The 22,038-nt window shown below is 52.1% G+C and overlaps 1 protein-coding gene across 1 annotated transcript in view; it reads left to right on the top strand.

Moving 5' to 3' along the window:
• The window catches only part of Kpnb1 (karyopherin subunit beta 1), a 28,718-nt gene extending 12,717 nt beyond the window's left edge, over window positions 1–16,001 (top strand). Inside the window, exons 10-22 of the mRNA XM_003467064.5 lie at window positions 2,620–2,844; window positions 3,788–3,979; window positions 4,596–4,726; window positions 6,463–6,610; window positions 7,053–7,124; window positions 8,332–8,476; window positions 9,409–9,491; window positions 9,976–10,083; window positions 10,408–10,551; window positions 10,661–10,766; window positions 11,462–11,576; window positions 12,162–12,323; window positions 13,120–16,001. Coding sequence (XP_003467112.2) covers window positions 2,620–2,844; window positions 3,788–3,979; window positions 4,596–4,726; window positions 6,463–6,610; window positions 7,053–7,124; window positions 8,332–8,476; window positions 9,409–9,491; window positions 9,976–10,083; window positions 10,408–10,551; window positions 10,661–10,766; window positions 11,462–11,576; window positions 12,162–12,323; window position 13,120 — 1,632 coding nt within the window. The 3' untranslated portion in view covers window positions 13,121–16,001. The remainder of the gene's footprint in view (window positions 1–2,619; window positions 2,845–3,787; window positions 3,980–4,595; window positions 4,727–6,462; window positions 6,611–7,052; window positions 7,125–8,331; window positions 8,477–9,408; window positions 9,492–9,975; window positions 10,084–10,407; window positions 10,552–10,660; window positions 10,767–11,461; window positions 11,577–12,161; window positions 12,324–13,119) is intronic.
• Window positions 16,002–22,038: the final 6,037 nt, after the last annotated feature.

Here is a 22,038-nt window from a genome sequence, read left to right as displayed (position 1 = left end):
GGGTCTGGAGGCTAGGGTCTGAGTGGCTCATGAGTCTTCACTGGGAACAGCCAGTCCCTACCCAGTGGTTTGCTGAGGGAGGCCAGTGTGAGCTGTCCAGGGTGTCGTTGTGAATTCATTGGGTGCAACTGCGTTTTTGAATACTGATAAGGTGTTGGGTTTGGGCTATTGGATCCAGTGATGGACCACAGCCCGAGGAAGGGCACCTCTGCTGACCCACAGTGCTCATCTGCATCAGCTGTGAAGATCTGGGACCACGTAAGAACCAAGGCTTCACGCAGCTGCGGGTGGTGAACAGTATAGGAGCTCCTTTGCTAAGAGTGGCTCCTTCTCGCTGCTCTCTTCCCTCTGTGTGTCACATTTTTTCCTGGTGGCATTTGGGGAGGTTTCCTGCCACCACATCTGTCTGGCAGCACCTGGAGAGACAGTGATGATAGTTTGGAGGCTGGAGAATTTCTGTGTACACAGGAGTGTAACTTTAGGCTTGCATGTATTTGAGTATAGTGGTCTCGGAAGATTAGTAGAGTTTGACTTGATTGGAAATGGACCAGGTGTTCTTTTAATTTTCTTTTTTCTCCAACTGCACCTTGTATTTTCATTTCCTTGGTTTTCCGGTGTGTTGTTTTTGTTTTGGTTTTTTTGAGACAAGGTTTCACTAAGCAGTTCAGTCTGACTTGAACTGACTTTATAGACCAGGCCGACCTCGAACTCAGTCCCACGCTCGGCTCTTCTTTCAGTTTTACAGTGACAACTTTTCATCTTTGAGTATTTTTGCTTTTGTATATTTTGTGACACTTGGCCTACTTACGAACAGACCGTTTTTTTATGTGTCTAATTTTCTGGAATTGAATAGGCAGTTTGCCTGTAATTGTTGTGTCTGGAGACTGAGCCGGGCATGGCAGTGCATTGCTAAACCCAGCACTCACCAGGCCGAGGCAGGAGGGTTGCATTGTCTCAGAAAATAGAAGGAGCTAGAGCTGTCAGAGGTAGAGCACTGTGGGCTTGATCCCTATTTTTTATTTATTTATGTATTTTGTCTTTTTTGAGACAGGATCTCTATGCAGTTCAGGCTGGCCTTGAGCTCAAACTCACAACGATCCTCCTGCCTCAGCTTCCTGAGTGCTGGGATTAGCGGTGTGAGCCACCACACCCAGCTGGTTCCTATTTTTTAAGGTGCATCTGGAGCCTAGTGTAAGAAGAATCTGAGTAGAATGTGTTTCGTGTGTTCTTCTTTGTGACGGTACTGGGGATTGAACCCAGGGCCTTGTGCTCTACCATTGGAGAACATCCCTGACCTCTGTGTGTGTGTGTTGTGTGTGTGTGTGGTACTGGGGATCAAACTCACGACTTCGCACTTGCCAGGCAGGTGCAGTCTCACTCAAGTGCTCAGGGTGAGCTAGGGTGTACAGCTCACTGAGGCTTCCTGCCTCAGCCTCTCAGGTAGCTGGGGTTCCAGGCATTCATTACCACACTCAAGTGTTTTTTTGTTTTGTTTTGTTTTTTTGTCTGTTTTTGAGACTGAGTATTGCTGTGCAGTTGAGGCTGGTCCTGGAATCGCTGTGTGGCCCTGGCTGGTCTAGAACCTGTGGCAGTCCTGCCTCAGCCTCCCAGTCCTGGCAGTACTGGAGGTTGAACCCCAGGGAGTCACACACAACAGGCAGGCGTACCAAGCACTGAGCCACATCTCCAGCCCTGGTTTGCTTTTCTTTTCCTTTGTTGTTTAGAGTCAGATGTGTCCCTAAGTTGTCACCAGGGTGGGCTTGCATTTGTCTTTGCTGTCTTTCTGCCTCAGCACCCAGAGTGCTGTGATAAAGAGGAAGGGGAGTGTGCACTGCCACACGCAGCTCTGTTGGCCTTTTTTACGTCATTCTTGCTGTTAAAGTTGAAGTTTGTTCACTCTTGTTATATATCATACTGGGGAGGATCTTCTCTCTGAATCTCAAGTTAACAGAGACAGTGAGGGGCGGAGTCTGTGCCAGCTGGAAACAGCAGTGGTTTTTCATGTTAGTTTCATGGTGCCTGAGTGTTAAGGCTACATGAATACAAGACTTTTGGGAGAGTAGAAATAGTAAGTTGTTTTTGCTTTTGGTTTTTTGTGCCAGAGATCAAATGCACAACCTCACCCTTGGGAGGCAGGTGCTTGTACCACTGAGCTGAATCCCTGGCAATTTTCCTGCTCTTAAAAAAATCACTGAGCCAGGGATTTAGCTCAGTGGCACAAGCACCTGTCTGGCAAGCACAAGGTAGTGAATTCGATCCCCGGTACCAAAAAAAAACCTGAAAATTTCTTGGAACAGAAGGAATGGGGAATAGGATAGCTCCTGAGAGACAGCGAGGGTCCTGAATGGATTTTGCCTTTTTTTTTTTTTTTATTCTTTGATACTGGGAATCGAATGCCATTTTGTTTGGTTTTGGTTTTTTGTTTGTTTTTTCTTTTAGTTTTTTGAGAGTCTTGCTGTGTAGGCTGAACTCCCTGTAGCCCAGGCTGGCCTGAATCTCTCAGCAATGCAGACCCTCCTGCTTCAGCCTCCCGAGTGCTGGGATCATAGGCATGCCCCACACGCCTGGCCAAAACAGTGATTTGAATACCAGCTTCCCTTGTCACAAATTGTCTCACAGGACGAGAACGATGATGATGATGATTGGAACCCCTGCAAGGCAGCCGGTGTGTGCCTCATGCTTCTGTCCACCTGCTGTGAGGACGACATAGTGCCGCATGTCCTCCCCTTTATCAAGGAGCACATCAAGAACCCGGACTGGCGGTACCGGGATGCCGCCGTGATGGCCTTCGGCAGCATCCTAGAAGGCCCAGAGCCCACTCAGCTCAAACCACTAGTCATACAGGTAAAGTAAGCTGTGCCGATTGCTTGAGTGTGTTGTAATTTTGTTAAAAAAAATACTCATCTGTAAAAGTTACTTCCAGAGAGTCATGTGATATTGGTAGGGGCAATGTTTTTATATACTTTTTTCTCACACTATTGGGGATTGAATCTGGGGTCTTCTGCATGCTGTCTGGCAAATGGTCTACCACTGAGCTCCCCTCCAGGTCATTTTTGGGGGTAGGGGTTGATGATGGTCTCACTATGTAGTCCGTGCTATCCTCGAACTTACTATGTAGCCCAGCCTGGCCTCGAACTTGCAGCGATCCTCTTGCCTCAGCCTCCCAAGTACTGGGATTATAGGTGTATGCCACCACATCCAGCCTAAATCTTCTTTCAGACAAGGCATTCCCAAGTTACCCAGGCTGACCTCAGACTTGATTGTTTTTAAATTGCATTTATTGGTACATTTTCCACGTAACATGATGGTCAGTCATCGTGGGGAATTCGGAGTTGTACTGACTTCAAACCTTAAAGCTTGCCTCGCTCAGCCTCCCAAGTAGCAGGGATTATAGGTGCACACCATCTGCCTCACAGTTGTTGATGAGTGCATAATTATTCCGTGCTTTGGATGAGATTGACATTGATGTGATGCTGATTATGTTGCCAGTGTAGGGTGTAAGAATGCATTTTAATTGCATCTCACACATACAGCACTCGGTTTCATGTTGTATCAGCTGCCATCATGACAGGGTCTCGGAGTCTCTACCCGAGTAACTGTGCATAAAGTGCTGAAAATCCGCCCAGGCTTTTACTCGTACTCTGGGGTTGGTGAGGCGTGCGGGGCTCTGCACAGCACACTGCTGAGACTTTGAAGTCTCAGAACCACCTTGGAGTGAACCCCATCTTCCTCTGAGTAGCCGGTGCCCACACACGGTGTCATTGGGGCTCTCTGTGCTGTGTTTCAGGCTATGCCCACCCTAATAGAATTAATGAAGGACCCCAGCGTGGTCGTCCGAGACACAACTGCGTGGACGGTGGGCAGGATCTGTGAGCTGCTCCCCGAAGCTGCCATTAATGATGTCTACTTGGCACCCCTGCTGCAGTGTCTGATCGAGGGCCTCAGTGCCGAGCCCCGCGTGGCTTCCAACGTGTGCTGGGTGAGGGATCCTGCTCTCCTTGGCAGGAGAGGGGGCGGTGCGGGAGGGTGCGATGTGCTCTCCTGGAAGGCCTGTTCGGAGCGGTTGCCTTTCTGAGTCTTGGATTGAGATGTGGGGGAGATGCCAATTGCAGGAGCCCACAGGGGCCGTAGACTCGTGGTGCCCAGTCCCAGAAGCGCTTAGAGCAGTCATAACCCAGCAGGGAGACTTTTCTTCCTTGAATTGCTCAGGGACAAAAAGTCCTGACTGAAGTAAAGTGGTTGGTCACAAGAAGTGCCACTGCTGAGTGAGGGTTGGGAGGAGGACAGTAGGTGGCCAGCCACTGGGCTGGCGTGGGCTGCGTGGAAGGTGGGGTTTGGCTGGTGGCTTCCTACGAGCAGAAGGATGGATGGTGGCTGGCGCTAGGCAAGGTGCTCTGCTGCTTGCGGTTGCAGACTGGCAGGCTCTGTACAAACACTGTAGACGAATAAAGATTCCTGTAAGGTGTCACTTGGATTACCTTGACCAAAAAATTTGTGGGTCCTTTGGAGAAGAGCATTGATGATTGTGCCCTAAGGGACAATGAGGTGACCCTTGGGGCTTCTTGGGAGACTAACACTAATCCGTGTGCATCTAGGCTTTCTCCAGTTTGGCTGAAGCTGCTTATGAGGCTGCTGATGTAGCTGATGATCAAGAAGAACCAGCCACCTATTGCTTGTCCTCTTCTTTTGAGCTCATAGTTCAGAAGCTGCTGGAGACCACGGACAGGTAACTGAGCCCACGGGAGGGAAGGGAGGCAAGGCTGCGAATTCAGGGGCCTTGATGGAGTTTAAATAAAAGAGGGGGAAGACTAAGTGGAAACTATGCCTACCCTGGGATTGTGAGGTCACTGTCACTTGCGACATTGGATGAAGAACTTAAGTGTTCAAGTAGCTGGTTTATAAAGGGACTCGTCTGGGAACGCCCTGTAGTCCTTCCTGTGTGATGGAAGCTGTGGGTAAAGCGAACTCAGGAAGGCCTGAGCGGCAGCCTTTCCATGCTTGGCTAACTCGTCCTTGCTATGCTCGGGACTCCACAGCAACATCTCTTGCAGATCTGCTGCTTGCAGTTGCAGACTGGCAGGCTCTGTACAAACACTGTAGACGAATAAAGATCCCTGTAAGGTGTCACTTGGATTACCTTGACCAAAAAATTTGTGGGTCCTACTTCATAGTTACCATGTTAGCTTTCCATCCCTGTGACCAAGGAACCAAAAGAGACTTAGAAGAGGAGAAAGGCTTGGTCTCCCGATGCAGGGGTCTCAGTCCATGCTTGGTGGCCCCTTGCGTTCAGGCCTGTGGTGAGGCAGGGAGGAGCAGAGACACGGGCGTGGTGGGGAAGAGCTCAGCTCACCACAGCCAGGAGGCAGGGAGCAAGCCAGCCTGGCAGAAGGGGTGGACCAGGTGAAGTCCCTGAGAGTTGCCCCCATGCATACCCTTCAGGAGGCGAGTTTCCGTCGCCTCCTGGTCACAGCAGAACATTATAAATTGACCTTCTGATGAAGTTAAAACCCTGGAGATCCAGTGGCCTCTCTGTGCCCCGCCTGCACTCTTGGGTACATTGGGATCTAGCTCTCAGGATGGGTCCTTCGGAGATGCTGGTATGTGAGCCGAGGCAGCAGCAGTCAGGCAGCCACTTGGCTGTTCCACCTGGGTCCTTTGCCACCTTGGCCCGTTCCACCTTTTAAATACAGTGTTTTCCCCAAGGGGCCGTTCTGAATTTTAATCAGCTCCAGAGACCATTGTAAACATAGCCATTGGCTTAGAGGAATTAAAATTTTGATTCTTGGGCCTGGGGTTTAGCTCAGTGGTGTAAGCACCTGCCTGGCAAATGCAAGGTTGTGAGTTTGATCCCTGGTACACAAAAAATAAAATAAAAATTCAATTCTGGTTCTTAAATCAAGCAATAACAAATGCTGGAGGGGCTATGGGGACAAAGGACCCCTTCTTCACTGTTGGTGGGAGTACAGACTGGTGCAACCACTGGGGAAATCAGTGTAGTATTCCTCAAAAGTCTAGTGGGGGGAGATCCCATTCAACCCAGCTAGTCCCCTTCTGCATGTCTTCCCAGAAGAGTTAAAAACGTCACACCCACTGTGGTGTGTGCACACTCACGTTTACAGCAGCAGTCTGCGATAGCCGGGTCTAGGGAGCAGTCTAAAATGTTCACTGACTGAGGCATGGGTAAAAAAGACGGGGTGTTTCCGTACAGTGGAGGACTGCTAAGCTGTAAAGAAGACTAACTGGGCACTTTGATAGATAAATGGATTCGACTTGAATATACTCAGTGAAATAAACAACACCTGTGTTAAAGAAGATTGATTCTTAGATACTGGGTTGTCAGACTCAAGTCTGTTTGTTTCCTGTTTCTGGAGAGAGAAAAATCTACATTACCACAGCGTTTCCACTCCTCCTGCTCAGTCCTGGCAGTTGAGGCTTTCAGGTTTTGATGTGTGTCCCTTACAGGCCCGACGGCCACCAGAACAACCTAAGGAGCTCCGCATATGAATCGCTCATGGAGATCGTGAAGAATAGCGCCAAGGACTGCTACCCTGCAGTCCAGAAGACGACTCTGGTCATCATGGAGCGGCTGCAGCAGGTGCTGCAGATGGAGGTAAGGCCCGGCTCACGTCCGGGAGCGGAACTCTCCTTGCAGGGCTGCTACTCTTTTTCGGTGTTTTAAGTGTGTATTTTCTCAGGGATTACGTGTGTGAAACAGCCTTGAGGAATGGTCCTGTGTTGACTCCTCAATACTAAAAACCAGATTAAAACAAATCATTGTCTTTGGGCATGGTGATGCACACCTGCAATCCCAGCACTTGGGAGGCAGGGGCAGGAGGATTGATGTGAGCACAAGTCCAGCCTGGGGTACAGGCGAGACACCCTGATTTGGAGAAGAGAGAAAGACCACTGGTGTTTAATATTTACATTTAAGTTGTCACAGTGTGTGTGTTCACTTTCCTACTTTGGCATTGGTGAGGATTTTAAGGCTCCTGGGCAGTCCGGCAGAAGTGGGGAGTTTCGTCAGCCCATGGTGTTTTCTTCTTCCCTTGCAGTCACATATCCAAAGCACATCTGACAGGATCCAGTTTAATGACCTGCAGTCTTTACTCTGCGCCACGCTCCAGGTAGGACAGGTCCTTGCCCTTGACGTTTCTTAGCCGTCCGTCTGAGCGGGGCAGCTCTGGACCATGTGGGTGCTGCTGATGGAGAGAGGCCTTGCCGGGTCCCTTTCCCAGTGCCCAAAAAGCCCTGTGTGTCCTCTGCAGGGCAGCAAGGAGGCCACTCAGATGCTGGGCCCTCCCTGTACGGCCGGGCAGGGCCGGCAGCCTTCAGTCTTGCTTTGGGGAGGCTGTCAGGGCTTGGGTCACATTTGGTTCCCAGCTACAGCTCCTTTAGTTGGAGATGCAACCTGGGCTGCTGCTGTCAGCTTTTGACACGTTTGCTGTCAGGAGCTTTCATATCATGGCACGTACAGTGCCTGGTGTTCACAGCAGAGAGTCTTTTTCAAGTGACACTGGGAAAAAAGGAAAGTGAAATGTGGCTCTTGGCCTAGGAATTAGCTGAGGAACTGTTCCCTTTGCTAGCAAAGGACAAAAGGAAAATTCTGGAGCTGCTTGTCTGAAGCTTGAGTAGGGCCTGGCTTTTCATGTTCAGCGAGCTAACTAGGGCAGCCTACCTGTGCACTCTCTCTGCCCAGACTTTGTGTTTGAAAGCGTGAGCATTCAGAGAGCCTATTTCTCATCAGATAACTGTAGGGACAGTTCGGGGACAGGAGCTGGAGCAGACAGACAGGAGATGAGAGGGAAGTGGGACGAGAATGCATGCACTTGGAAGGGACCAGGTGGTTCCCGTTGGGTGTGGTCACCCAGCTGTGATCCCAGCTGCCAGGAAGCTGAGGCAGGAGGATAGCAAGTTTGAGGCTGCCCTAAAGATAGTGAGAGTTTGTCCAAAATAGAAAGGACTGGCGATGGAGCTCTGTCCCCAGGGCTCTCCATAAACAAGAGCAGCACACTTCATAGACCATCATCTCTAAAGGGGTCAGCACCAAGAAGGGCTGCTTTTTGTTTGCTTTGTAAGATTCTTAAAATGACTTCCTCTAACACTGAGATCACTGAACAGTTGTGCTTGTGAGACTTGGATGCAGGGGTTACAGACAGGGATTTGTCCCACAGACACGGATGCCAAAGTGGTGGCTCCACGCCCTGAGGATTAGATCTCATGTACCTTGGTCGGTTTCTGTCTCTGCAGCGACTTCTGGCCCGGGAGGGACGGGCGCAGTGTTGGGGTGGCGGGTGTGCGGCCAACGGCTGCCATACTGTGCTCCTCCCACAGAACGTCCTGCGGAAGGTGCAGCACCAGGACGCCCTGCAGATCTCTGACGTGGTCATGGCCTCCCTGCTGAGGATGTTCCAGAGCACAGCCGGCTCCGGGGGCGTGCAGGAGGATGCCCTGATGGCTGTCAGCACCCTGGTGGAAGGTGGGCCACGGTGCTAGGTGGGGCAGGTGCAGTCATGCCTTGAAAGCGTCTGCAAAAAATAGTTCTTCACTGGGTTGTGAATGACTTCCTAACCAGATCCAGCTTAACCCCGATCATACGGCTACAGGGCTAAGTCATTGTGGAGCCAGCCTGCCCCTAAGGTTATTGACTTTCTGAGGGGAACTTAGCTATGTGTAGTCCTCCAAAGCCCTCCCCATTAAACGCACCTTGTTTTGGAGGGCTTGGGCTCCTGTCAGGATTGGAGAAGGCAAGATTCTAGGTCTTTCCTGCCACCTGGTACTGCCTGATTTGGTTGTGTTGCTTGGGACTTGGGTTTCCTGACTCGGCGGTGCTTGTGTGGGGTGCAATGCAGCATGGAGTGGTTTCCAGGAATCCAGCGGGTTTGCTGATGGTTCCAGGTCTGGCCATGCACAGCTCAGGGTGGGGATTTGACTTGGATTCTCTGAAGGCCGCTCAATCCCGTTATGGAGCACCTCAGTGGCCTGCTGTCTTCTTCAGGAGGACTCGGGAATGTGTCACTGAGGCCACCACCTAAAGGCAGCTGGCCTGGCAGCGTGAAAAGGACAAGGAAGTTAATTCTGGTTCCTGGGACGGCTGGGGGCCTACGGAGCCCTCTGGGAGGAGCTGCCTGGGGCCCTCAGGCAAAGCTGAAGACCTTGTAACCAGATGGGTTGGGGAAAGAGGCTGTGTCCAGGCCCAGTTCAGAGTGGCCACCCCGCCCTGCCTAAGTCCCTTAGGGCCGTGCTGCTTTGTTTTAGCCAAAATTACATTGCACCCTGTGCAGGGTTGGTATTGTCGGTGTGAGAATTGGGGTCCTGGACGAGGTAGCCACCAAGCTGTCCTGCAGAGAGTGTGTTTTGGGAGATCTGATAGCCTGCATGGGTCATCAGTTAAAGTTTGTTTCACTGCAGTGTTGGGCGGCGAGTTCCTTAAATATATGGATGCCTTCAAACCCTTCCTGGGCATCGGTTTGAAGAATTATGCTGAGTACCAGGTAGGCTGTGCTTTTCAGAATAGGCCGTTTGGTTTTGGTGGTGCTGGGGATCAGCTCTGAGCTATGTCCCAGCCCTCAGTAGACCCTCATTTCTGACTGGTCATCAGGATGGCACAGAGAAGTGGGGTTCTGGTGCACTCCGCAATTATTCCTCTGTGATGTTTGTTGTCTGCCTGTCTGGCCAGTGAGGAGTCTGGAGCGCAGGCTGTGGGGTCCACCAGGAGAGGGACCTGAGGTCACTGCCTGGGCAGTACTGAAGCAAGGGTGGCCACAGAGTTAACACCCTCAGCACCCTGAAAAACCAACGCCTTCTCTAAACTACCACCATACCCCACTTTGGCCCCACTGGTGGCCTCAACGGTGTTTCCACTGGCCCTAGTCCCTGCTCTCCCAGGTCTCGGGGGAGGGGGCTCCTGCTTCTGGGTCTGTTGGTAAAGCAGTGGGGAAAAGGCACGCCTCGAGATGACTTCCTGGTCCCTTGCAGGTTTGCTTGGCAGCCGTGGGCTTGGTAGGAGACCTGTGCCGGGCTCTTCAGTCCAACATCTTACCTTTCTGTGATGAGGTGATGCAGCTACTGCTGGAGAACCTGGGGGTGAGTGTTGTGTGCTGCCATCGAGCCAGGCTTCTGAGCAGGGGTCAGGATCCACCACGGGGAGCCTCAGGGTCCCAGGAAGTTGACTTCGGATTAGGAAGAAGAGAACTATTTGTCTTCACAGTTTATTATAAAGTTTGTGAAGTCATTTAAAAGGACTGTGTGCTCTATTTTAGGGAGGGACAGAAAAAGACAAAGGAAAAGAGAACATTTCACCTCACTATCCAACAATGGCCGTTAATTTTTGTGTACATACACAGTTTCTGGGGTCTGTGGACCAAATGGATTTTGACATTTGTTAATTGAGTGTTTTTATCTTGCCAGAATGAGAATGTCCACAGGTCTGTGAAGCCGCAGATTCTGTCGGTGTTTGGTGATATTGCTCTTGCAATCGGTGGAGAGTTTAAAAAATACCTAGAGGTTGTGCTTAATACTCTGCAGCAGGCCTCCCAAGCCCAGGTGGACAAGGTAAGCGTGGTGCTGTCTGCTCCTCACGAAGTCAGCTCTCTTGGAGGAGTAGGACTCTCGGCTGACAGAGTCCCCAGTACGTGGTGTGATGGAGCTTTCTCTCTTCCAGTCGGACTATGACATGGTGGATTATCTCAACGAGCTCAGAGAAGGCTGCCTGGAAGCTTACACCGGCATCGTGCAGGGACTGAAGGGAGACCAAGAGAATGTACACCGTGAGTGCACAGCCCGCCCCCCCAGTCCCCGGCCCTTGTGCATTGGCCAGATGGGGTGTGTCCTTTGGCGTGGCCTGTTACTCAGGAGGAGAGGGAGGCATGGGCATGGTACAGGTTGTCATGTTTCTTCTCCCCTTTCCTCTGTTTTTCTTCCCATTGCTTTTTTGTTCCTTGAGACAGGGTCTCCCAGTATGGTTCAGGCTGGCCTCAAATTCCCAGTGACCCTCCTGTGTTGGCCCCCCGCAGTGCTGGGAGTACAGGCGTGTGCTGCCACCCCCAGCTATTTTGAACTTTTTTTTTTTAACTTCTTGAGCCTTTGCACAAAAGGAGATCCAGCAAGACTGTTCAGCAAAAACGGCAGCAGAACTGCTGATAGCTTTTGGACCAGCCACGAGTGGCAGTTGTTGAGTGACTGCTCCCGCTGTGTTTCTGTTACCAGTGGGGAGATGCTGGTGCCCTTGCTCCTGATCGTTGAGGACTTGGAGGAAAGCATTGCATTTGTTCTCTTGGAGTGACATCTGCTTATTTCAGAGGGATATTCTTTTCCTCTGCTGGCTTGTGAAATGACATCCTAGGCTGAGGAATCATGCAGTATCTGTCTGGGGGTCCTGTGCCACGGGTAGAGCAGCTGGAGATTGTGAGGAGAGTCTTGCAGACTGCGGAACAAACTTGTTACCCTCCTCTTTCTTCCCTAGCGGATGTGATGCTGGTACAGCCAAGAGTAGAATTTATTCTGTCTTTCATTGACCACATCGCTGGAGACGAAGATCATACGGATGGAGTAGTGGCCTGTGCTGCTGGCCTGATAGGGTAAGCTGTCCCCGCTTCCGGGGGCTGCATAGGGATCAGTGCCCATGGGAAATGAGAAGGCTGGAGCAGTGCAGGGGGCATCACCAGCTCACCCCTGAGGCGTGGAGGGTTTTTGTTGTTGTTGTTGTTGTACTGGGGCTCAGCTCAGGGCCTTAGTGTGCCAGGCAAGTGCTCTATCATTGTGCCACGTTCCAGGCCCCCAGGAAGTGTCCTTCCAGAACCCATAGTGTCATATTTTGGGTACTCTAAAATGATGACTGATTCCTTCATTCTCCCCGCTGGACTGTTTAGTGTCTTTTGAGCATTTCTAGAAAAACACTGGTTTTTAGCTCTCACAGACCTAGATACCAGTTGTGATTCTTTCTTTGTTTTTTACTGTGAATTAGCTGATTAACCTTGGGCAGGCCATCCTGCCCCTCTAAAGTGGCCCTGTGTTTATCTCTAAAGTGCCTTCCGCCTTTACAGAGTAAGTGAATGCTGAATGAGGAAGAAGCCCACAGCCAGCTGCTCAGCACTGGGCAGGCGCAGGCCAGGGCGCCGGTGGGACGGGCGGGAGCTCATCCTCGGGTGTGTTGGTTTATACAGGGACTTGTGTACAGCCTTCGGGAAGGATGTCCTGAAATTAGTAGAAGCTAGGCCAATGATCCATGAACTGTTAACGGAAGGGCGGAGATCGAAGACTAACAAAGCGAAAACTCTTGCGACATGGGCAACTAAAGAACTGAGGAAACTGAAGAACCAAGCTTGGTGAGCGTCTCCATCGCTCGCCCTAGCTGTCTGGGCGGCAGTGGTGTTTTCCTCAGCCCTGCTGTGAGGCTGCCTTCGCGTATTTTTGTATTCTTTCCCACGTAGTTGCCTTTGCTCTAGTGGCAGTCAGGCAACCTCAGTCTTTCCTAGAGCCAAACATTGGATTCATTGTGGTGATGGACAGCAGAACTTACAAGGTCAAGGGTGAAATTCCAAGAATGTGTGGGCCCTAGGAAGACCATTGGCCAAGGCATTCTCCCATAATCCTCCTTTGTGCTTCTGCTTCCTTCCTGTGAACCCAGGACTTTGTCCTTGCCAGTCAAATACTGTACCCAATGCTCTGCCCTTGGCCACTCTCTCCTCTTGGGTTTTATTTTGTGATGGAGGTTGAACCCAGCGCCTTCACCCTGAGCTACATCCCCAGTGCTTTGTTCCATTTTTATTTGGAGACCAGTTCTTGCTACGTTGCCCATGCTGCCCTCCAGCTTTGGCCCTCTTGCCCTAGCGTCCTGAGTGCAGGGGTGCCAGGCCTGTGCTGCCCCAGCTGGCCTTGTCCTTTTACTGCAGAGCTTGTGGACACTGCTGAGCCCACCAGAAGATGCTGTCTAGGGTGTCTAATCTATCTTTGGGACGTAGGGTTTCCCCTACTCTGAGCGACCCTTAGTTAGGCTAAAGGGTCCCGGTACAGCTGGCCGCCTGCGGCCTCTGTGCTGACCGGCGCTGCGGTGTGGACACAGTGAGAGGGTACTGGCATTCCACACTCCCGGCGCTAATCTCCTTCCCTTTCTGTTTCTAGATCTGCTACCGTTGGGATGACAACCTGAGACCCCCACTGGAAATCTCCAATCTTTTGACAAACCCGGAAGTGAGGAGTGTGCACGGATGCTGAGTGTTTGGGAGTGAGAGGGTGAGTGAGTGAGGCTTGAAACACACCACATTGAAATCCTGCCGCAGCAGCCGCCGCCGCAGCCGCAGCGCTGTTGGGGAGCTCAGCGAGCACTGACTTCTAGGAGACCCCGACAGACGAGGCCAGCCTGGAGGAGAGGCGCGGGTGTGCCGGCGACGCTGGCTCTTCGGAGGCTGGGGCTGGCTTCTGTGTCTGCGGCGAGCCGAGCGCCGCGGCTGGGTCGGGCGGAGGCTGGCCCTGCTGCGTGCTGTGCTGCGAGGCGGCCTGGCTGTGCTACTGAGGAGAAGGGAGCTGGTCGCGGGCGCCTCCGCTGTCCCTGTGCGCGGGCCTGTGTGCCTGTGGGAGGAGGGGGCAGGGGCACTAGGGTCTGAGAATGAGTGTGTGTGAGTGCGGCGGGACCCACATTCTCAACTTCAAGTCATTGCGGTTTCTTTTTCCCAGAAAGCGAGGGTTAGATGTTGCATTTCATAAACTAACCGAAGTTCTGTCTACTGATGCAGCACAAGAGATGTTTAAAAGGAAAAAAAGGAAAGACGCTGTTTAGGTTTGGTTTTTGTTTGTTTTTTTAATTACTCTAGGGAAACACTGACCACCATCAGGGCTTCTACCTGGTATCTCCCTCAAAGCGCCTTTCCTGAGAATACGGCTCAACTGTGAATGTAGGAGGGGGGAGAAGGAACTCCGAGGTAGAGGGTAGAGGAAATTAAAACGCAGACTTCAGAGACTAAAGAGCCACAGCCCAACCAAATTCTAAATGCTCAAAATTGGCAGCAGAAAATCAAAGCTCTCTCCTGACTTGTATTGTGGCAGTCTGAATGCCCCCAGCAACAATTGTGCCAAAGACATTAGAAAAGAAATACATGATAAAAGTAAATAGACACACACACAAAACAGCCAACTTCAGGTCACTATTTTGGATTGCAAATGAGGATAAATTTAATGTTCAAACAATCTGATAAAATAACCATTTGGAAACTGCTTGGCCTTCTGTTCTCTTTTCTTTGATTGAGTACAATGCGGTATTGGTCTCTTGCTGCACTTTGAAAACCCTAACCTAACATAAAGGGCCGGAGTGGGCGTGTGTGTCTGCACACCGCCCAGAGCCTAGCGGTGCAGTGGCGCTCGCCCAGGAGTCTGTCTGTCCACTAACGTGGAGGTCATTGAAGCGGTGTCAGACATCCCGACTCACACGCTTTAGTACTTTTTAAAAAGTGTGATGTGCTGTGCTGATCATAAATCAGAATATTTTCCCTTTTACAAGGGGAACAGGGCACCCTAAATTTTAGAATCTTAGCAATAAGAAGGAATGTCAGTGAGCTTTGATCATATCTTTGAGTTGAGCAGATACTAGGTTTTTTGCTGGCATTTTGAATATGCTGCTTTGGAAAACATCACAGAAGTTTTTTCTAAATTGCTTCCTGGTTAATAGGAGGATTAAAATCAGGACCTCATGCTAGCAGAGGCTTGCATTTTCCCCCATGTCTTTCTTTTTGCCCCTCCCCGCAGCCTTCGTTCCTGAGTGGGATTGGCTCGGTTTTGCTCACCTCATGGCAGCATCTCTAATAGCTCTTGTACAGGGTATCAGATATTGTGCCTTTTGGTGCCAGGTTCAAAGTCAAGTGCCGATCTATGAACCAGTGTACAAAAAAAAAAAAAATCCAGGTGTTTGAAGGAGGGCCACTCCATGGTGCCGAGGAAAAGAGCCGAGGACACCAGCTCCCCAGCCCCACTGCACTGTGCTGGGGGCCTGGGCTCTGCTGCCTTGTTTTAGTTTCTCTCAGAAGCAGGTGTTAGACTAAGCATTCCTGATAGTAGATAGGGCTGGAGCGGGCGTAGGGAGGAGGGGCAGGAATCTTGTGAAAGGCAAATAATCTGATCATTCCTCAGTGCTACCTGTGTCTGTCCTGTGTGAGCTGCTTAGCTAGACAGCAGCAGGAGAATAAAGAACACCGAGAACCGCAATGAAAACAAAACCTCGCGTGTGCTTTGTCGTGTGTGGTTCCAGGGGAGCAGCTGGTGCGTGCTGTGGTGCACGCGCGCTCCCAGGGCCCACGGCGGCTGGACAGGAGACCACGGCTGCTTGGATTGTGGTCTTGGTGCCTTGCAGACGTCTGCATTGGTTTTGCATTTAGCCCTCTCTCCTAGCTCCCTGTCCTTAGTCCTCGGCACTGCCCACCGCGCCTGGATGCGGGTGTACCCTGCATGCGCTTGGCCGGGCCCCCCACCCTGTCTCCTCGGCACATTCCTTCAGAATGTCCTGACAGTCTGCTTGGGAAGATGTCGGTGCAAGTGGGAAGAAAACGGGCGTCGGACTAGACTTGGGTTTGTGGCGAGTGGCAGCTGCCTATACAGTTACACTTATTAATTTTGTTCTTCATTCTCTCCAGTTGCCCTCAGCCCTCCTCTGTTGAAATGTTGACATTTTAGCTGTCAGAGGCAACTATCATTGCCCTAGGGACTTGGAGAGAAAGGGCAGGGAATCGCTCAGTGTAGTGTTTTAACTCTCTGAACCAAGCAGTCTCATTTAATCTTCCTATTTAAGAAGCGTGTTAGTCCAACCTTAAGAGAAATCCAAACTCCATCAGCTTTCAATAGCGTCTTGGTTTTGGAAGCATCTTTGATCTGTAATTGGCATTCAGAATGCCTTTGGCATGCCAGTCTGTGTGATGGCATTAAAGACCTGTTAAAACACTTGAGCCCAACTTTATTAACCAAAACTGATCCCACCACCTTTATCTTCTAAATAAAGTCCGCTTTATTTTTATTTTCAACCTTTTGCTGCTGCTTTTCTTCGTTGCAGAAGGTGTTGCCTCTGGAGGTGAAGTGATCGGTTTGAAAGGAGCCAGAGTGCGCTGTGGGTGTGTCTGCTGGCAAGCAGGGCTCTTGACCCTGCGAGTACAGGCAGGTGTGGGTTGGGGTTTGCCGCAGCGGTTCGGGCTTCCTCAGTTCACGCTGGGCGCGCAGGTGAGGGCCAGCCTCGCACACTGGGCCTCGGCCCCTTTGGCCTTGCTGACCACTGTCAGGATGAGACTTGGACCACGTGCTCTGGTGTGCTGTTGCACTTGTACTACTACTGTACTACTGTAATCAAGACAAAGACATTCAAAAGCAATTATGTGAGTTAACTATAAATAGAAGTTCTAGTATTTTTCTGCCCAACTCTGGAGAGACTGGCTTAAGGAAGCAGCTTGCAGTTCTGCGTAGAATCTTGAGCAGCGATAGCACCAGGGTGCCACCACTGTCACTAGCACACACTCAGAAACGCGGTGCCTCAGCCCCACGGCCTCAACCCACCCTGTGCAGCGACTCAGGCCAGGAACACTGGGTGCTGGGCTTCACTAATTCTCAGGACAGCTTAGGGACCACCAGACCCAGGTCACCAGGAAGACACAGACCCCCACCCTGCCTGCCACAACACCTCACACTTCACAAGTGTTGCACACGCTTGCTGTGGGCAATGCTGCAGGCACTGTCACACTGCAACAGGTTCCCCTGAGCTGCTCCAGGCAGTGTCTAAAAGCAGACACTAGACTAGGTGAGTTGGCCCCTGAGGCTACAGTGGCCGTGGCTGTCTTGGCACTACATGCCCTACTCAGAGCTGCACCCAGCATTCGGCAGATTCGGTAAATGTGGGCCGAGCTGACAACCTGGCAGTGCAGCACATCACAGTGCAGGCAGTTTCCAAAACATTGCTTGGTCCCGGAAGAGAGCCACAAGTCCAGAAACCTGGGAATGAGCAGCAGGGCAGGCTCAGGCCCTCATTTGCTGGGGGACTCCTGGGGGTGTTCCTGCTGGCTTCTTAGCCTTGGGTTGACTGGGGAGGGAAGAGGATTAGCCAATCATCAGCCGTTATTTACATGGCAGCCCATTTCTGTACTTAGTGGATGGCAGGTCCAAAATCTGCACACAAAAGTGATGGAGTCTGCCTGCATTTGCCTGATGCCAAGACCTGCCGCCTCAGTTCCATTTTACAGATAAGTGTGCAAGCGAAGGACCCTGCCCAGAGTTGTGCAGCTGGCCCCACCTGGCCTCAGGCTGTGCCCATCCCTCGGGCTCCCTTGTGCAGACCTGGCCATTTTGTCTTAACTCTGGGAGGTCTATGGGGAACCTCTGGGGGACACCTCTCGTATGTATTAGGGATTGAGGCTTTTGCAGAGAGCTATGTCCCCAGCTCCCCCCCCCCCCCCTTTTTTTTTTCCTATCTTTTTGAGACGGTCTCTGTGCAGTTCAGGCTGGCCTTGAGCTCACTTTGTATCCCAGGCTGGTCTTGAACTCAAAATGATTCTCCTGCCTCAGCCTCCCAAGTGCTGGGATTACAGGCATGAGCCACCACTCCTGGCTTCTCCCATATTTGAGACAGGTTTTCATTATTTGCCCAGGCTAGGCTCAAAGTTGGAATCCTCCTGCCTCAGTCTTTCAGAGTGGTGGGGTTACAAGTGAATGCCACTACATCTGACTTGCCAAACTCCTCACTCAGTGGAGGGTGTGTGTGTGTGTGTCTGTCTATGCGTGTGAATTCTCACTTCCTGACTGGAATTTGACCTAGACCATCTTCCTGCACTTACTGGACCAGGCTGGGGGAGGGGTGGCTTCAGGTGCCTGGTGGTTAGAGAGGCCACAGAGCCGCTGAGTAAGCTCCCATTGGATTCCCCTAGCCCATCAGCAGATCCTGTGCCACATGGGCCTGCGAGCCCTGGCAATAGGTCTCTTTCCCAGGTGCCCCCCTGCAGTAAGTCCCCCAGCAGAGCTGACCTCATGTGAAACGGCTCCGCAGGCCTTCAAGGGCTCTGCTGCAGACAGACACGCTCCCCAGGGCTGGGATTGTGGCCTGCTGTTTTACCCACTGCCCTTCCAGGGGCTTTAGCCTTCTAAGTTTGACCTTGGCAAACTCATCAACTTTTTTGATCCTCAGTTTCCTCATTTGTAAAACGCATCCCAGTGAAAGGTAATGCATGTGGGGCCTCCCCCACAGACCAGCGTTCGGGACAGCTATTTGCATCTGCACGTCACAGGCTACAGTGCTACACTAACCCTTTCCTGTGGAGCTCTGGCAGAAAATACATAACAGCTATCCAGTAATCCCTAGTCCTGAGGAACGAACCCAGGACCTTCACTGAGCTACATCCTCAGCCCTTCATAAAATTCTTTTCTTTTCAGGCAGCATCTCACAAAATCACCAAGCTGCCCAGGCTGAGCTCAAACTTGTGACTCTCCTGCCACAGCCTTCCACACTGCAGGGATCACAGCTGTGCACTATCACACCCGCTCACTATAATTTTTAAAAAATGCCACCCGGGCTGGGGATTTAGCTCAGCGGCATAAGCACCTGCCTTGCAAGCAGGTGGTCGTGAGTTTGATCCCTGGTACCGATAAAAATGAAAAAGACAAAAAAAAAAAAAAAATTGCTACTCGGGACTGAGAATGTAGCTTAGTGGTACAGCATTTGCCTAGTATGTGTGAGGTCTGGAGTTCAATTGCCACTTGGCGATTTAGCTCAGAGGCACAAGTGCCTGCCTGGCAGGTACAAGGTCCTGAGTTTGATTCCTGGCACCAAAAAAAAGCCTATATAGAATGATGGAAGAGCAAGCAATGCCTCCCATGTCCTCCCAAGTTCTGCTAATACAGTTAGAAGCTGTACATGACCTCTGTGGGAACTTGGGGTGTTGCTACAGGGGTGAATTCCCCCCACCGTACCAACCCCATCTTGGGTGCTCCTGATGGGCCTCAGTGGCTGTGATTCCTAAGGTCGGGAACCAATGGGGGGGGCCTGGGGGTGATAGGTTGTCACGTGTTAATCTTCTTACCCACTACATTCTGTTTGAGTCTCCTGGTTTTATTTTGATCCAGTCTAATGCCACCACCTACTCCTCAGGCAAGAATGGGTCAGGGAAAAGTTTCTCCAGAGAAGCCAAGAATGTGGAGAGACTCCCTGAGGGTTTCCGTGCAGAAATTTGTCTCTCCTCGATAACAATGGGCAGGGGCTCCCTGCTTCCCCGCTTCCGAGCCTGGAGAGGCCAGCATCCCCTCAACTCTCCCACCTGAGCACCATCTCATCTCCCCTGACACTGCTTTCTACCTTCCTCTGTCTCCTCCATGAGGAGGTCTTAGCTGAGCATGGCAGTGCACGCCTGTAATCCCAGCACTCAGGAGGCTGAGGCAGGAGGATCACCTCATTTGGGACCAGCTGGAACCACATAGAGGGGCCCTGTCTCAAACAAATGTTGGGGATCTTAAGAGATTCACACAATGTCCAGCTTTCGTAGAGATGAACCAACTACTTGTGAACCACTTGGCTTCTTTCCTTTACTCCCTCAGCAAACACCCTTACCTTCTAGGGCAGTGATGGCAAACCTGGCAGAGCGTTCAGTGATAACAAGCAGCTGCTGTAGCACAAGTGCCACCCGGTCTCCACCACCACCTGAGGGTCCCCTCTCAGTGCCTGCTCCTCAGGCATCCTCCTCGTATGACTGAAACAGATCCTGCTCACCTTTACCTCTTTATGTTCCTTCTGAGTTACAGCCCCACTCCTTTTTGCGTTTTTTATTTTTTTGGTCTTTTTTGAGGTAGGGTTTCACTATATGGCTCAGGCTGGCCTTGAGCTCACTTTGTAGCTCAGGTTGACCTTGAACTCACAGCAATCCTGCCTCAGCCTCCGGAGTGCTGGGATGACAGGCATGTGCTACTGCACCCAGCTACATTTTTTTTTCCCCATTGATACTGGGGCTCGAACTCACGACCGCCTGCTTGTAAGGCAGGTGCTTATGCCGCTGAGCTAAATCCCCAGCCCCACCCAGCTACATTTTTAAAATTTTGAGGCAGTGTCTACCTAAATCATTAACTCCCCAGGCTGGGCTCCAACTTTTGATCCTCCTGCCTCAGTCGCCCAGACTGCCGGGAGTCCACCATCCCTAGCCCTTTACCAAAGTCTGTAATTGCCTTACTGGTTCATCCATTTCAGAAACACCGATTCATCTTTTTTCTGTTTCTGACCATGTTTCTGTTCTTTGGGACTGAGGCTGTGACTCAGGTAGAGTGAAATGAGTCGAGGCTCCCTGCTGGCAAGGGAGACACACACATGCACTCATGAGTTCTCAGCACCTGGCCCAGCACAGATGTGGATGGGGCTTGGGGCCACAGCTGGAGGGACACAGGCCCTGCCCTCAGACCTGTCCACCGTGCACAGAACAGAAGCCGGGAGAAAGTTCTGAGGATTCGCCCAGCACAGGGAGGAGAGCAAGGGTGAGTTGGGAGGGACCCAAGCTGGCGTAATCGTTTTGGGCTTTTGCCACCAAGAACCTGGGACTGGCCGGGGGCTGTACCCTGCCAGGCAACTCACTTGGGGCTTTCTGTGAGCAGCCAGGCAGCAACAAGTTTCCAGGACACCCAGACAGCAGCTGAGAGGTCCCTGCCCTGCCTCGGCCTCTCCTAGCAAGGATAGGCTCACTGGTGGGTCCACACCCACCCAAAACAACCCCAACTTCTCCCTTTGGCCCTAGCCTCCAGTCTGATCTGATGTCCTGCTTCATCATTAGGGGAACCCTGCCTTGACTGTGGGGTCAGTGGGTGACAGTTGTCCCCTGCACTCTAGAGGGTAAGAGGCTTGTCCCAAACAGCTCAGGGGCAGTGAGTGCTCCCGACCCTAAAAGGGAGCAGACCAACAGCAAGCAGAGGAAGCCAGGGGACCCCATCCTTAGGAGAGAAGACTCTGGTCCAGGGGGCTCAGCTGACCCAGCCCAGTGTGCCCCCTACAGTGGGCACCCATCATCTGCCGGTGCTTCTTGGAGTTCACAAGGGCAAGAGTCCTTTCCTCCATTCCTCCCTTCTCTCTCAGATGCACCATAGATCCAGAAGAGCCAGAAAGGCTAGCTTCTGCGGGTTCCCAGCAGCTTGGGGTGGGAGTGGGGGCCAGGTGAGCCCTCTCCCAGCCTGTGCCCCTGGGTGGGACTCTCCAGTTTCCTCACCAGGCCCACACACCCGGCTCACCCTGTCTCTGTGCACAGAAGTCATTCACATCCCCAGGCCTTTAGTTCTGACCTCTTGCTCTCCCGAATGAGAGAGACAGTCACCAGGGATGTCCAGGCTAACTCAGAGAAGCAGGGAACTTGCCAAGGTCACTCAGTGGCAAAGTGGCAAAAAACTTGCATCTCCTGCTCAGCAGTTTGGCAGGTGCTGGAATAATTTCTGTGGAAAGGGTGAAACACGCTGTTTACTGTTTGTTCATTTCTCTGGCCTGTGGGAGCTTGCGCGTGATGGGGGCCGGGTGTGTGTGTGGGGGTGTCCTGTCCCTAAATGAACATTTGACCTCTCCACTCAACCTTTCCAAGTTACAAATCGAACTGATCTCCCCCTCCGCACCCCGCATTCAGTGTACAATCGCAGCAGTGCCCCCTTCTCCGCGCGCAGACTACGGAGGTCTAAGGAGCAGATTTTAAAAAATAAAAATAAAAACAAATCAGCATCAAATCATCGTCCCACTTCCTCCCTGGTGGCACAGTCGGGATCGAAGGCGCAGACGCCCCCGCGCAGCCCCCGGCAGCGCCACCACGCCACACTGCGCCGGCCAAGGAGGCGGGCAGGCCTGCAGCCGGTGGGCGCCGGGCGCGCTGCCAGGTCCGGCCGGGCGCACCGCGGGGGGCCGCCGCCCCTCGCCACGTGGCGGTGGCAGCGGCGGGGTCCCGGGTGCCTTCCCAGCCGGAGCAGCCCGGAGCAGCCAGGGAGGAAGAGGCGGAGGAGACGGCGGCGGCGGCGGCGGCGGCGGCGGCGGCGGAGGAGGAGCGGGGCGGGCGGGAGCGGGTGGGGGAGGGGTGG

The sequence above is a fragment of the Cavia porcellus genome, unplaced genomic scaffold (assembly GCF_034190915.1).
Source record: "Cavia porcellus strain 051 isolate PalLab524CR breed Dunkin Hartley unplaced genomic scaffold, mCavPor4.1 scaffold_6, whole genome shotgun sequence".
Classification (NCBI taxonomy): domain Eukaryota; kingdom Metazoa; phylum Chordata; class Mammalia; order Rodentia; family Caviidae; genus Cavia; species Cavia porcellus.
Note: the sequence above shows the minus strand (reverse complement) of the source record. Positions and strands in the feature narration are given on the sequence as shown.